General features: G+C 40.8%; 1 protein-coding gene across 1 annotated transcript in view; it reads right to left on the bottom strand.

Moving 5' to 3' along the window:
- Nucleotides 1-15,431, bottom strand: part of HSD17B12 (hydroxysteroid 17-beta dehydrogenase 12) — a 69,821-nt gene that overhangs the window by 30,836 nt on the left and 23,554 nt on the right. Inside the window, 1 exon segment of the mRNA XM_072338777.1 lies at nt 11,602-11,677. Coding sequence (XP_072194878.1) covers nt 11,602-11,677 — 76 coding nt within the window.

Here is a 15,431-nt window from a genome sequence, read left to right as displayed (position 1 = left end):
TGCAGCAGCAGTCTTGTGATCGCGTCAGAAGAAGAAAATCAAGTTCAACACTGGGGGGAGGAGGGGGAACGATTCTATTTTTAGACACAGCTGTTCTAATATTTAACATACACATTCAAATTCTTACAGGACACCAAATTAAAGGCAGCATTATAGGCACATCAAATATGTACGAGGGGACCAGTCAGGCAAAATCAAAGCAGAATGCATGCACACACATGCCATTTTTAGCTGTTGTACAGTATCTGCAGCTGTCTTCGCAGCCATTCAGATGCTTCGCAACGTGCACGTTGCTTAAAGGGCACAAACACCACCCTCCCCGATCCGTTCTGTTGTTTTGACCCTTCTAACTAAGCACTCCTCATTAGGATCGTTAATGATTTATCCTCTAAACCTTTTGAAATTGCTACAAAGATACTGAGAAAGGTTTAGACAAAAATCTTAGGACCTAATACTGTAAATAGAAAAAATGAAGTCCTCGCACTGCAGCTCATGTAAAACCCCTTCCTCAAGCCTTCAGAGCACTAGCTCACACCATTACATGTAAGGCAGTTGAGCAAGAGCCCTGTACAAAAACACACAGCACCTTTTGCAGGCTGATGACAGGTATCAGAACATATGGAACACAAAAAGAACAGGAGTCTCCCAGTACAGCCAGGACGTGGTCACTGCAGTTCTCTCTGCCAGCACTGAGATTTCCCTCCACAGCAGGCTTCCATGCAATGGCCTGACTCTGCCCCTCCACCCTGTGTCAGCAGCCAGCCATCGTGTAACTTTGGAGAACCCCATGCTCTGCCCCCCAATCTGCAACAGATGGGATGATCCGCTTGCCCAGAAAAAAGACTAACAGATAGATCGGATAAAATGGCTCTGTCAAACAGTGACGCAAACAGCATTAGGTCACTTCTGCATAAGCTCATACCAGCAGTCAGGGCACAGGGTGCTGGGGAGAAGAGGTGTGCACTGCTCTGTATGAACAGTGGGAAAGGGAGCTTCCTTCACCCTACACAGGACTAAGATGCACCCTAACAGCTGAGCTAGAAAAGACAACAGAACTTCATTTGATCTCTGAAAGAGACTGAGATGAAGTGTAACAGAGAAAGCAGCAGGAGGCTACGTTCTAACCCAAGCATGCCCAGCAGCAACTGGACTCCATTCAGGAAGAGAAAACTGAGACTGGTATCGGAGCTTCCAGCTTGAAGACCCTAAAGTACTCAAGGGCCACAAGGAATGGAAGAGCAAACCATGTTTTGCAGTCAGCAACCAGAACATTTGAAGCATCTGATAATAGGTGCCTGCGTGTCCAGCATTCTTGACGATTTATTGACAAGTGAATCTGATGTTTCATCTTCAAACCTGGTACTTTAAATGCTTTTTTAGCAAAGGACTGAATACAATCCATCACATTATCAATAGTTTTGCAGCGGTCAGTCATCACCCAGCCATACGGTCCCAGGGATGGGAAAGGTAGCTCAGTAAGTCTGTTTGTGTTTCTTAGCTGTGACACATCAGTGTTTTAATAATTTTCTCCCTGTTTATTTACTAAATATCCCAGGTTAGAACAGCCTTGACCCTACAAATGAAAGGTTTTAGCCTGAACTTCTCCAGCTAATTTGTAGGGCCCGTATTACCTTAGCCAAGACTTCTGTTAATTTAGTAACAGGCTGACAAAGCACAACGGTATCTCTGTAGTCTGATAAGAGCACATAGGAACTTCAGCAAATACTCTCATTTCGGAAGTAAGCTGCTGACCGCAAAGCCCTAACAAAACACCTTAATGGCTGTGGGAAGGCTGAATGAATCAGCAGTGGGGGACAGAGCAGGGCCTGAGCAGAAATTACATGAAGAAGCAAACTTACGGGAAGTCAACCCAGAATCAATAAACAAATCCATCTTACACAAGTTCATGATTCCTGTGATAAGTACTGTCTTCAGTGTCTAACATCTAGATTCACAAGGAGTCTCTACAGCAAGAGGTCTGAAAACAGCTTGCTGTTTTGCTGGAAATACGATGAGCTAGTCCAGTAGGTAAGCTCATACTGGAAGGAACTACAAAAAGAAACCACACTAATTAAAAGCTCTAACAGCATCACTGCCAAGATGACCAAAGCAGCTGATTCCACACTAGGCAAGCAATAAGGAGCAGCCCCAGTTCTCACTGAGTTGTTATACACCAGATTAACCTTGTGGGAGTGATCTCCTTGGCACATTCCAAACGAACACCAGCCACAACACCATTTGTGTACCCTGAGCTTTTGCCTTGGACCATCAGAACATCTTGCAACGAGACTGCTGCTGGATCCTGGTGGTGACTATCCCTGCTTTATGCAATTCTTGCCTCTTTCTATCTTTTCTATTGCCTGCCTTCCCTTGCCCATCTCCCTGATTAAGATTTGTAGTAAACTGGTCAAACCAACATTTGAACCGTTGGTTTTTAATCTCATGCCGGGTATACATATACTGAAGAACCTCCTCTCCCTCCTACAAAAGCAGTATTACAAACAAACCACCATGTGTAAAGTTGCCATGGTTTTGTTTTTGAACCTGTCGTGAGCAGAACCGATCAAATTTCAAAGCAGTGTACCTGGATTCATAACAATTGCCTTATACAAAACTAAATTTATGAACTGCCATCTCTTCTTTTTCAATCATTTCACATGACCATGTTTTTCTTTCCCATTCCTGTCACTATGGACTGTTTGATATCAACCATGTCAGTGTAGCATCCCTGTAGAGGTAACGTACTTTTCTTACTCCTCAACTTTGAGCCAGAGGACATTAAGATGTTAAAATGTACTTGCCTTCATCTTGGCCTTCTCAGTTTCCTCTGCATGTCAGATTTCCTGGTGACATCATTTACATTTTCCAGAATTTGAACCTGCCTCTTCCAGCTTTTACAAATCCTAGCTTTATTGAGCTTCACAAGCTAACAATGGTGGGATGGATCCAGCAAAAGCAAGAGCCACATCTGTCCTCCATGCTCCCTCTAACCGATCCTGACTATGCTAAATTTCAACAGGGTAAATACACACACTGTCTGCAAAGAAACAATGCATTAACTATGTGTCCAGATCTCAACAGCCTTCCTAAAGCCTTCTTTTTAGACAGTGTTGATATGCAAAACTGAAGTTTGTGAAAGTTCTGGCAAGAAAATGTTTCTGGAAACTTAGTCTGATGTATGAAAATCAGAAAGTAAATGGCAATTTAAGGATGTTCATTAAAAGGATACTTGTGTACTCTCACACAACTTTAAACATAACATAGTTGACAAGGAAAATAACCTCCACTCCCACACATTGATGACATTACTGTTCACTTATGAATGCAAGGTAACTATGAGAGCAAAGATTGCTAAAGAGTCCATGAAACCCAGGAGGCCCAGTTCTACCTTCCGATTCAAACAGCACCTGCATGTGCTCTGTCCATAGTCAACAAAAACAGAAGTGAGGAACGCTTCAGTATTTGAGGGGGTTCTGCTCAAGGGAGAGAGTGACAGAGCTGGAAGCCACAAACAGCCCAAACAGGGGGAAGAGAAGCACACAAAGCCAGGGCAGCCCAGAACTGAAGGTAGAGAAAGGAAAACTCCATGACAGGAACCACACCAGCATCATCCTGAGCAGCATCTGGAAAAACACACAGCTTGCCTGGTTTTTCATCTGCAGGAGAGTTAGTTACAACCTCACTAGGAGAAGCAAACAGCTATTTTTAGGTAACTCCAAAGTCCAGACAGAATAATTTACAGATAATGCACCCAGTGTCTTGGTATATTCAGGGAAATCTAAATGCATCTAAATGATAAAGCAAATTGGGGCAGGCCTTTATTACTGAAAAAAGTTGGGCAATGTGGCACCATCTCACACCTAGAGTACCAGAACACATGCATAACACTGGAATCTGGAAAACGGAAATCAGTAGTTTCTAACGGATCTATGCCCTAAATACAGGCTAATAAAAATTTTCGAAGTACCTTGGAGGAAGGCTTACCTCCTGTGTCACTGTTATGGAAGTTTAAGTAACTCAAAGCAGTAGCTTTCCCTCCCCACCAAACTGACATCTTGGTTAACAGGCTTAAAAATGCTAAGGAAGTGAAGTTTTGACACCCAAATAAGCTGGACTTGAAAGAAAGTTCTCCCAGAGAAGCAGACTCATGAACCTTGATGCAAATGAAAGCAGACAGCAGCCTGGTGGTCAGGAGAAGCAGCTCTGTTGGTATGACAGAGGCAGTGTCAGTGTTAATGGGTTCTGTGGTGACAAATCCTGCAGAGAAACAGGGAAACAAGAGGAGACTGTCCCTAAAAAATAACATTAGTACTTGCACTGCTGCTTTCAAAGTGGCTGGATTAAATTTATGCTACATACGTCGAAACAAACCCAGTCACCTTTACAACAGAAAGGTTCGGGATAAGGCACATGAGGCCCATACTGTAAGGTATGGATTACAGTTATTTCAGACTCAGAGAAAAGTACGTTAAAAACCTCTTGCTAGAACTGAAACACCTTATCTGCTTATAGTCAGAGCCTGATAGAAACATTGCCATCTCAATGATGTGGCAAAGAAACTGCCTGCAAAAATACAGAAGAGGTTTCACTTGGTCTTTAGCTTCTCAATGGCCAAAGAAGGAAGCAAACCAGTGGCAGGAGAAGAAAAATTGCTCTCAACTCTTCAACATACAGCTAAGAAAAATTTGGTTAAGAGTCAATCAGTTCAATCGCATTCACAAATAAGGACCTCATCTTTTCAGTTTCATGACAGTGGCAAGACTCACAGTGAACCAGGATCCAGTCTCTAGAAACAGTCTGTAACAACTGGATAAACTGAGAGAAGTAGAAAGATGAAAGCAAAACCTCCTGCTTTTCAGTGCTGTGTCTACACAAAGCAGATAGGAAGAAGAATTCAAGACTAGAGTGTCTGCAGACAGCTCTACAGCTTAGTTGTTTAGTAAGAGAGACCCACTCATTTGCAGAATGCATCATGTTTGGGACTTCCAAAGTCCACAGAAGTAGAACATAGAATGTTAAGCGTGCGCTGAATCTGTCTTCAAGAAAGACCATTAAATACTTTGACAGGCAGTAGCAGATTGCTGTACAATTTGTTGATACTATGCATCATATAGTTATATGTTATAGGTTATAGGTTATTAAAACCAGCCAGGTATAAGAACTACTCACTTTTTCTGATCATTTTGTAGGGACTTAAGATTGCAAGAAATCTGCTGCTAACTGTGGCTCAAAGTTACCCAATACCTTGGAATTGATTAAGATGTTTTGAAGTGGGATGCAAAAGAAAGTCAGTCACAATGTAATACAGGATTACCAAAGGTACATGGGGACATTTATTTGGGGGTGGAGGTGGGGGAAACAGCAAAAATCCTTGAGGAACCTGCAACAGCTTTCAGGAATTAGACAACAGAAGCACAGATAGAGAAAAGGTGACCTAGAGCAAAGGCTCTGGGCTCTTTTGCCGCCTGCATTTATTCATGGTTCAGTTACCAAGTCCACTAACATACTGAATACCAAAAAGGATGAGTCAGAAGAGACGTCCTATTTGTGCAATTCTATCAGTCCTACTCTTGAAGGATAGATCACACTATCCATTTCTGTGAGAGGGGCAGTGACACCAGCCCAGAAGATGGGCATCAGACACTGCTGACCCTAATCCAGAGGGATGCTGCACAGAGGAAGAGAATGTGGGTGTTCAGAAAGACAGCAGATATGCAGCAACAGTTAGGTATCCAAACAAAAGTCCTACAATAAGTCACAGATATCTCCATAAAACCCTGAAGCAGAGCACTGGTCACCAAAGGAATAAATTAAGCCATACCTAAAAGAAAGCTCTGCAAAGCTGGGTGCAAACAGAACTTGTTGTAATGTATCCATTTCTGCAAAGCATAATGAGATGCCTACCTACAATTTAACATAATTTGCTATGTTAAAACACACTTTATAAGCATTTATGTATACACAATTAATCAAGTTCTAAAGAACAGATTTGGACTCCTCTCATTCTACTTCTGAAGCAACGTTACCAAGTAATTCCTTATATAGTGCACTAATGTCTGCATACAATGTCCTTCAAAAACAGTAAATACTTTAAAAATCTAGTCACATAAAAGCGCAGAACAGGTAAGAAATGTCAGATCTTGTTTAAAATGTTAAAAATGTGTTAAACAGCTTCAAGTTCCAGTACACATATGCAAATCAGTTCTTCGCTTTTCAGCTTTGAAAGAGACAGCACAAGATGGATCTCTAAAGCCATAGTCCACAACCCTTCAAACTATATGGGACATCTAAGTTTTTAACTTGTGTGAACAGTAGAAAACATACAAAGAAAACACACTTTATTAACACTTGCCTTTGCTTGCTCCTCTGACTCCACCACTGCTATATATTATTGCCTCTATGATACACTTCTCAAGTCAGAAAAAACATTCTTAGCCACACACAGGATCAATCAATGAACCCTTTCACTCAAATTTTATGCTCAGTACTGTAAGCTTTCCTAAATCAACTAAAAGCACAGCACCAGACAGCCTGGAAGCAGCTGCACATGCAAACAGCTGGGGCTGCGCAGCCAAGCTGTGCCAGCACTTCCCATTGGCAGCCTTACGTCTGCAGGCACGGCCAATGCTCAACACTCACAGCCTGCCATCCAACTCGCCACAGTCCATCTGTGGGTAAGGCAGGAGATGTGCCCCAAGACGCAAAACAATCTGCCCCTGCTCCTAAGGCAGATTCAGGACATTTAAGTCAGTCACTACATGAACTGGAGTCAGCAGCTTCACAGTCATTCACTATTATTGGTTAAGTCTCTGATAGTTTCATCTGGGTTTGGCACCCACTGAAAAATAGTGTAATTAGAAGCCCGTAACTTGAAAACAAAGTCTTCAGGATTCTCCAAAGTATTAGTTGTAAGGGAAAATACACTGTTAAGTAGCCTAGTATTTGCACAGAATACAGAAAGCAGTACTGTGCCCAGTTGAGCACTGGAAGTGAGGCACATGCTAAGAGAGTTTGCAGCAAGCACAGCATACATGTAGTCATTAGCTGAGCCATCTTTAGATCACTTATTGTTCTTATTTATGGCTTTTTGTTGTTGTTGCTTGTTTTTTTCCCCTAAAGAATCCACAGTGAAAAACAGACCAACTGAGCCTCCTTTCTCTGTGAGCTAGTAACCGGCATTAAGCATTTTCCCCATCACAGCATACTCCTGGAAAACACAAAAGTGACCATCAATCAGCACTTCTTAAGCAGAGCTACAGATTTTTACAGCTTTGCTGTAATGCAATTCAACTTGCTTAAAAATGTCACCCGTAGAGCAAAGCTGTAGAAGGAGACAGCCATGTGTGGATCATCCAGTGCTCTTCCTGGGTCAGAGACTCTCAAAAGTCCCAGTTTTACATCTCTCAGGCAATCAGATTGCTAACAATTGCCTTAAAACAGATTTGCAATGAAGACTTGCCCTTGTGAAGACAACCTTCTTTTCCATGTAATACTAGGTTTATATTATGCTGAAAGTGATAAGCAATATATTGCAACTTTTGTGTTAGCAAAGTGACTAACAGCACAAGAGCTCTACTTTTTGGCATCCACAAAAGCGTATGTAACAAACAAGGGTTATTTAATAGAAACAGTCATTAAGTTTCTGTGCATTAAAGAAAATGTGAGCTTTCCCCCCACTGATAAGCCACATTTGCAAAGTTTCACTGAGAAAAAAACAACAAAAAATGTGCATAGAAAAAAGAGGGACTGGTGGGAGAAAAATGCAGAAGCAGAATGCTTTGTAATGAAAGAAAAACCAAAGACCATGAAAAAGAAGCTCCCTTCTTGACCACTCTAACTTTTCATGATATGCCAATTGTATTCAGGGTTCATCCATTTTATTTAATGACAAATTAATAACAACTTTGGCTTGAATCCTCCTTCAGCTTTCTATGCTGCCTAACAACTGCTCCTTTAGTAAGCATCTGACCCCATTCAAGGCAAACCCATAGAAAACTACTTTCACTCCATCGCAGTGAAACTTCCTCCCAAGATGAAGCCCAAGAGTTCATTCTGAATCAAAGATTTTTACGGTACAACATGTTAAATGTTATATCTCTAGTATCTTTGACTAATGCATTAAAACAAGTTAAAAATATTAGAAGCAATTTTGTCAAGTCCAAGAAACATAGGAGGATACAGTATGTCAACCCAAAGCCAACTCAAATGATGGAAGGCTGCAAGCATTAATTTACCTTGAAGTAGATCACAAAAGGTCAAAATAACTGCCAGACACAGTCAGCCTTCAAGTTAAGCTCAAGAAAGTGAACCTTGTCAATCCCCATGCAAGGAAAGTAAGATGATGTCCCCTTCCTCAGATCAAGTACGTCTGCTCTGCAGCCTCCCTTATTAAAGTACAAATGTTCTTCCTTGCATCTCAGAGCTGGTGGGTAAGATGTGCAAGGGCAGGGCGAGGAAACTCAATTGACAGGGCAGAGATAATGTGAAAAAGTACTCCAGAAGTACCTATATCTGAGGTACTTCAGAGTGCCACCCATAATTTTGTTACCAAGAAAGCAGGAAAAAAGGCAGTGAGAGCCATCTGCCTATGAAATGTTTCTGGTTTCGGCACCACATCCCATTCCTTACTTGTGCATACTTGCAGCACACCAAAGGGTAGTGTGAACATGACAGATCCCATGTCTGAAGATGAAAGCTCTCAATTTATGATGCAGCTCAAGTATCTGGGATCACAGTGTAGTTCAAGATAGTTAAACAACTTGAAAAACACTATGTGCTAAGTAAATAGTCATCAAGTGCAGATTTTAATGTTAATAGAAGGTTTTGCAGTGACATAAGTAGCAGAATCAAGACCATTCTAAAAATTGACTTCAGGAACCAAACCAGTAACGTTTTGGACAGTAACTGTTGAATAGTATTAGAGACAGACTGCCAACGAGTTGCTTTTTTTCTTTCCTCCTCACAGCTCATGCACAACACTACTGCCTGTCCTGGTCAGCTACCTGCTAACAATGTACACCAAGACCAAATTCTCCTTTTGACAGATTTCCATAAAGAAAAACTCTGTTTACAGCGTTCTCCTCACTAGGTGAGTTTTCATTATATCCTTCACATTTCAACCCCTAAAAAGTGAGTTTCTTTGGAGCTCTTCCCAAGTCTATTCAGAACATACCTACATACCTGCTGGCAACAGTGCAATAACTGAAGAAAAAAAAAAAACCATACATGCCCATCTTATACATGGCAACATCTGAACAGACTGCAGAGACCACATCATGAGCCTGGGTACAAGAAACTGCTGTACAGCTAAAGCCTATTAGGATCTGAGAGCACTATTCTGATTTGCTTGATTATGCAGACTATCCTAATCCTTTAGCATATGCTACAATGAACAAGGTATACATTTCAGTAGCTCAGTGTTGTCAAAAGAATGTTCTGAAAACCCAATATGAGTCATCTCATTTCAGAATCGTTTAGGAAAGAAAGCAGAAAAATGTTTGGGTGAGGCCTAACAGTAATTATGTATTACAGGTGGCTCTACAAAAGTAGATGTACTTTTTTTTTCCTCCCCTCATCTGAAGAACTCTCTCAGCAGCCATCATTTTGGTGTTGAAAGCACAAAGCAGGAGATTTATCTGTCTTGTCAGCATCATGCTCAAGTTCCAGGGAGAAAGAGATTTCCAGACTGGTTCAGAAAGGGTTATGACCATTTTCAGAAATGCTTCATGCTTAAGAAAGCATTTGTTTCTTGAACGAGATATTTGTAGATAACTTCCAGCAATTCAGTTTTTACTCAGGAAGATACCTGTATACAGCGCAGGAAGAAACACGACTGTGTGCCCACATACACAGCAAGCTATTACCCAGCTGCTGCAGTTAACCACCAAAAAGACTGTAGCTCCAACTTCAGTATTAGCAATAAGCTTCAGTACTCACATGGGTTACCCAAGCAGCGGTATCCGTACAGCTGATTTACTCTGCTGCTGCGTTGACAAGATTAGTGTAAAAGAGGTATGATCGGACACTGCAGTGACATTCTTAAATGAAGGATACTAACAAGCAGGGACAATTACTTCCAAACTAGAAGGTAGGATCTGATGCCATCTGAGTTCTAATAAGGATGCTCTTTACCATCTAAATACACACACAGATTTTTCTCTCTAGAAAACAGTTTTACCTGCTGTCTTACAATGGACATTAAAGTTACATACAGTGACATTTAAACTAATGTAAAGAGAACTGTATGCCCTGTTTTTCTCAGCAAACTAGTAAAGTAGTCATCAATAAGCAAGCTGAAGCCCTTTTGTGATTAAGTTATCATTAGACTAAGCAGCCCAGTACAACAGTACAAGACAGTTTGTGCATACTTCTAGACGACACTTCATAGTAAAGTGGTGCCACTAACAAATTCAATGGAAGTTTTAACTGTATTATTTTGGCTTGAGTCTGTTATGACCTCTGAAAGAGAGCAGCTCTTACAGTTACCTATATTATATACACAAACCATTTTAGGAAAGTCTAAGCAAAACAAGTAACACAGAAGAAGGATCTTAAAGCCTTCATTATCCAACATCATTATGCCGAGAAACATGCTTTATAGTACACGACTCCCACTCCTGCTTATCAAACAGCTCTACACACAAAGCTACATTTCTCCTTTTATCTTGACATACTATGCATAAACTAATAAACTCGTATTAAATCTGCCTTAATAAAAGAGATGTAGATTACAGTAGGAATTTTTCTGCATTATGGTTATATTTTGCTCTAGTTGGAAAATCATTTGTTTGCAAGAGACATAAGGAAACTAACTGACCTCATACAAATATTGATTTTACATTTGTGATAGGAAAACTGAAGTTACTCCCTTTTTCTTATATATAACCATTTACTAGATGCTTACTGAAGAAACAGTCCCTAGCATAGGCTCTTACACTTGCACAGTAACTCATTCCCCACATTCCCATGACTACAAACATTTGTTACCCTAATAGAGCTCCCAGCTCTTTACAATGATCTTTGAGTAGTTTATCCAAAACAAAATGAAATTAGAGGAGCAGGAGGGAAACAACCACTCATACTCACAGTAAATCTGTATGCTTTGTTATACAGTGAATAACACAAGGAACAAAGAAACCACCTCTGTGGTTGAAACCCATGAAATCATACTTGCTTCAAGCTGAGGTAATATTCAGGTGAAGGAATGGCTACATGTTTCTCTCCTCATTACCTTTCGAGATGCCTATCATGACAATCAGTGGTATTTCAGTCTGACTTGGCAGGCAGTTCTTATGCAATACTAACAGTTTTAGAAGTACATATTCATAGAACCTTGCCACAGAATGGCTTGGGTTAGAACCTGTTTCAGCGCCTCATCACCAGAACTAAAACCTACTGTCCCCAGAAGATAAAGAACATCTGCAAAATTATTTAGCAAGGTCTTTATCATTTATATCTGTAATATCTGTGCCGTGGACAAAAACAAGCTTTTATTTTTTAACTAGAGTTGCATATATCAGCCTGTAAGAAATTAACACATAATCACATTTATTTTAATTATAAGCACATATGTGAAATGTAAGGAAGAAGTTTTCAACTCACTTATTTCACCAGCAACTTGGTCCAACTTTTCTTTTGACCGACTGATTAGAACCACTTTCATTCCACGCCTTGCCAACTGAAAAAACAAACAGGAGACATAAGGACAGTCATACAACACTTCCAAATCAGCATTCTAATTACTGCAAGGATTGGTCAATACTGTAATAACAATCAGCAAGTTTGAAGAGTTACAGTTTCACACAGAGATATGGAGGGGGGAAAGAGGACAAGTGCTTGCACACACTTCCTTCTTGAATTCCCTCGTGGAAAACTTACTATATTCTTTGTCATCCCATACAGGTGTGCAAGCACACGTATGCAGCAGATAATCAAAAGCAGGTATTTCACAGTCTTTCTACACTTGTGAAAGTCGTACCAAAGAAGCTACTATCCACAATTAAGTTCAAAATGCCCAGTTACTATATCCAAGGTCACTTCAACACCTGCTGGCAAAATTACTCTTACACTGAATGCCTCTTTAGCAACTTACTCAGGGAGAACCCAGGCTCTACTCTTTGCCTATTCGTATGTAATAAAGGTCCACTTAACTCACACAGTTCCTTCAGAAAAGCAATCTGTGTAAATTCAGCTGTGGCCACAATGTATCCTGATCATCAAATCAGACCTAACTTTGCATGCTTGCAATGCAATCTAACAACTGAACATTGCAGAAAGACAGCTAGATACCTGAATTACACAGCAATGGAAAACAAACAGCCTTTCTTTTGCAAATGCCTATTTCAATGAAAAGTAAAAACACTGTATCCTATTGTTCCAGGCAGATAGCTTACTGGAACAGTTTCATCATAAACTCAGGCAGTAGGCTTTGGAGATGGTGGAAAAGAGAAGAAGGGATTAAGATAGCTTTCTCCAGTTCCACAGGATCAAGAAAGCAAAGACAAAAGGTTTAGGTAAAAGCATCTCTGCCTGTGATACTTTGGACAATCTTGACAATAATCTGCTTACTGTGAAACAGCTGAGGTACCAAGGGGCAGGAAAGCCCTACAGCTACTCCTCATAGGTGCAAACTCTAGACTGATGACACACAGCTTGCTTCCTGTCAGCAGTGAGCACTGGGCTCTCACAGACTGCTTTAAGCAGGTACCTCATCTTACAGAAAAGTGCCAAATTGTACCAGTCCCCAAAACAGATCAAGTAAAGTCACATTGCTACAGCAAGTTAGCAGACTCCCAGCAACTCTGAGAACTTCCAAAGCAAATGCAACTTGAGAGAAAGTGCTGCTATGTTGACACTGAAGAGTTTTCCTGAGAAGCTCACCTCAAATCCAGAAATGGAAACCAAATGACAAGAAGAATCATTTAAGTACAGAGCACAAAAAAAAAAATGTCTAAGAAACAACTTGTAACTAGGAATGGGTATCATCCAAAAGAAACAATATGTCTTAGAAAAGATACAGTGCTCACTGGCTGATGTAACCCGATAGAGTTCTGCCGTGTCTTTGAATATTCACCAATAGAGGCCTAGTGAATTGAAAAAAATCACAGCTGGCCAAAGAGAAAAAAAAATCATGCTCTGATGTTCCAGTAACTGATCACATTTTTCATATAAGGAATGAGGAAGATCCAGTTACATTGTAAATAACCAGCCATTAAACTCGAATCTTTGGCCAATGACCTCGTCAAGATGGAAACGCCAAATGAGAGGACCTTAAAATAATCACAAAAACTAATCTAGAGCAGCACAATGGGAAGATGCCCCTGCAGCTTAAGGATTAATTGATGCAAGCAAAAGTCATCGTTTTAATTGAGTTGGTGGATGTAGGAGTCTAATTTCCATAAATCCAATGTTAGTAACTACCACATTTTCCACTTTGATAGCAAAACATAGCTGCTGTTCAAACTCTTTCTCTCAAAGAAAAGAGTGTGATTGACAGCTCTCCCAAAAGTAGAGTTAGAGCTCCTGTTAGAGCAGCACTAAAGAGATGCAGATATGCATCATCATTCACTCAACTGGATCACAACCTGTAGTTTATCATCCAAGATGAAATTTCTTCTGTTTGCTTTTGCTAATCAGGAGTATAGCAACAATGGGTCAATAAATACCAAGTTCTGAGTATACCCTCATTAAAAAACAAGGAAGAAAGCAAGCATGCTCCGTTGGAGCCAAAGACAAGCACTGGAACCAAAGGCAAGCATTGGACAGAGAGCACCTGCATTTAGCAGAGCACTGTTCCTGAAGGGGTAGCACCATTATGAAAAGGATATCAATGCTGAGCAAGGAACAAAGGTCTTATTATTACAGCAATGTAAAGAGTAAAAACAGCTTACCGCTTGGAAAATAAAGAAAGCAACCATAGCATAAAACAACCAGGGAATATACCAATTTCTAACACTCTCCCACCAATAATCAGAGATGATACTGAACTTTTGAAGAGGAGATCTCAACAGTTGCATTACTCACTTTAACTCCTCCAAAGAGAAGGAAATAATCTGCATGATTATATTCACAGCTGTGAGTACCCAAGCAGCTGTGTATGCCAGTGGCACTTATATTAACCTGAAGGGAATTCCTAGTAGAAAGTCAAGCCTCTGCTGGCAGTCTTAGGAAGACAGACAAACCTGAGTTAACTGAAAGAGTGAGAAATCTTCCAGGGTATTTCATATTTCACCCTCTATTCGCTTGATGTAATTAAACATCTATCATCCACCTAAATATTCGAAGAGGAAAGTACATCTTATTCTATAGCTCTAGAATGACTGCACCCTCTGGAGTGCTCTGTGCCTACAGTAACACCAGCAAAAAAACTGAAACAGCCCATGTTTCCCATCAGGGCTTCATACTTAGAAATCAGCTTTCCCACTAGGTGTACATGTAACAGGAGTCTGCCAGCAGCACACATTTGTGTTCAAAGACAGCCTAGCTCTCACAGACACCGGCAGAACATAAAGCAAAACTGTAGTTTCACTCACCTGATAACCTAACATATAGAGCCCGAAACCAACAACCCACAATGTTCAGGGGGGTATCTTGCACATCAGAGGGCTTCCTCCCAGTAGTACTATGCCCTGGGCACAACAACCTCCTTCCACTTGCTCTAGGCAGTTATTTAAGTGTTGCATAATTTGCTTCAGGGCCATGTAACTGGCATAATTTGGCATGTAGGAGCTGTCAGCCCTGCACAAGAATCAGGTGCTCTTGACATCAGCCTCCCCCCTTAGTAGGGCCAGGTGTTCCTATCTGCAAAGCAGCAAGGAGCCTGGGGGAAGGAGTGCACATAGCAGGGCACACTGGGATGAAAGGGGAGTCTGAAGGCTGAGGACTGCCCTTAACGAGGGCCATGGGCCCTGCGAAACAGAAAACTCCTGAAAAGAGGATCCCTCACAGATCATTACCTCACACAATCATGCGAGTGCCTTAGAGAAGACAAAAAATGAATACAAACAGGCTCATTTTGATACTGATGCTGGAGTTCAAAAATATTTTTGCTGTTGGTTGCTGTAGCCAGCACTATTTGTTATGATGTTCTCTGGGCTCACAGGCTAAACTGCCCCACACTAAGAGGTACTTCCTCTCTTTAAACGATAACGCTGAAGTACCACATGTGGAACCTGCATACTTATCAAGAGCAAAAGCACAGTAAAATGGATAAAAAACCCAAGCTTCAGAGACTTGATAAACCATAGGGAATAATTAGAACACAGTGCAGGCAGCTAGAAATGCCATTTAGCCAGTGCCTGGAAATACCAAAAGAAAATTCCAAAGCTTGGGGTAGGTGAAAATAATTACAGTTACTAAATAAGTAAAAAATGAAGGAGAAGGTGAGCGCTGAAAATGGAAGTCACAAAATAAGTGAGATTTGACTTTCAGCT

Source organism: Excalfactoria chinensis, chromosome 5 (assembly GCF_039878825.1).
Source record: "Excalfactoria chinensis isolate bCotChi1 chromosome 5, bCotChi1.hap2, whole genome shotgun sequence".
Classification (NCBI taxonomy): Eukaryota; Metazoa; Chordata; class Aves; order Galliformes; family Phasianidae; genus Excalfactoria; species Excalfactoria chinensis.
Note: the sequence above shows the minus strand (reverse complement) of the source record. Positions and strands in the feature narration are given on the sequence as shown.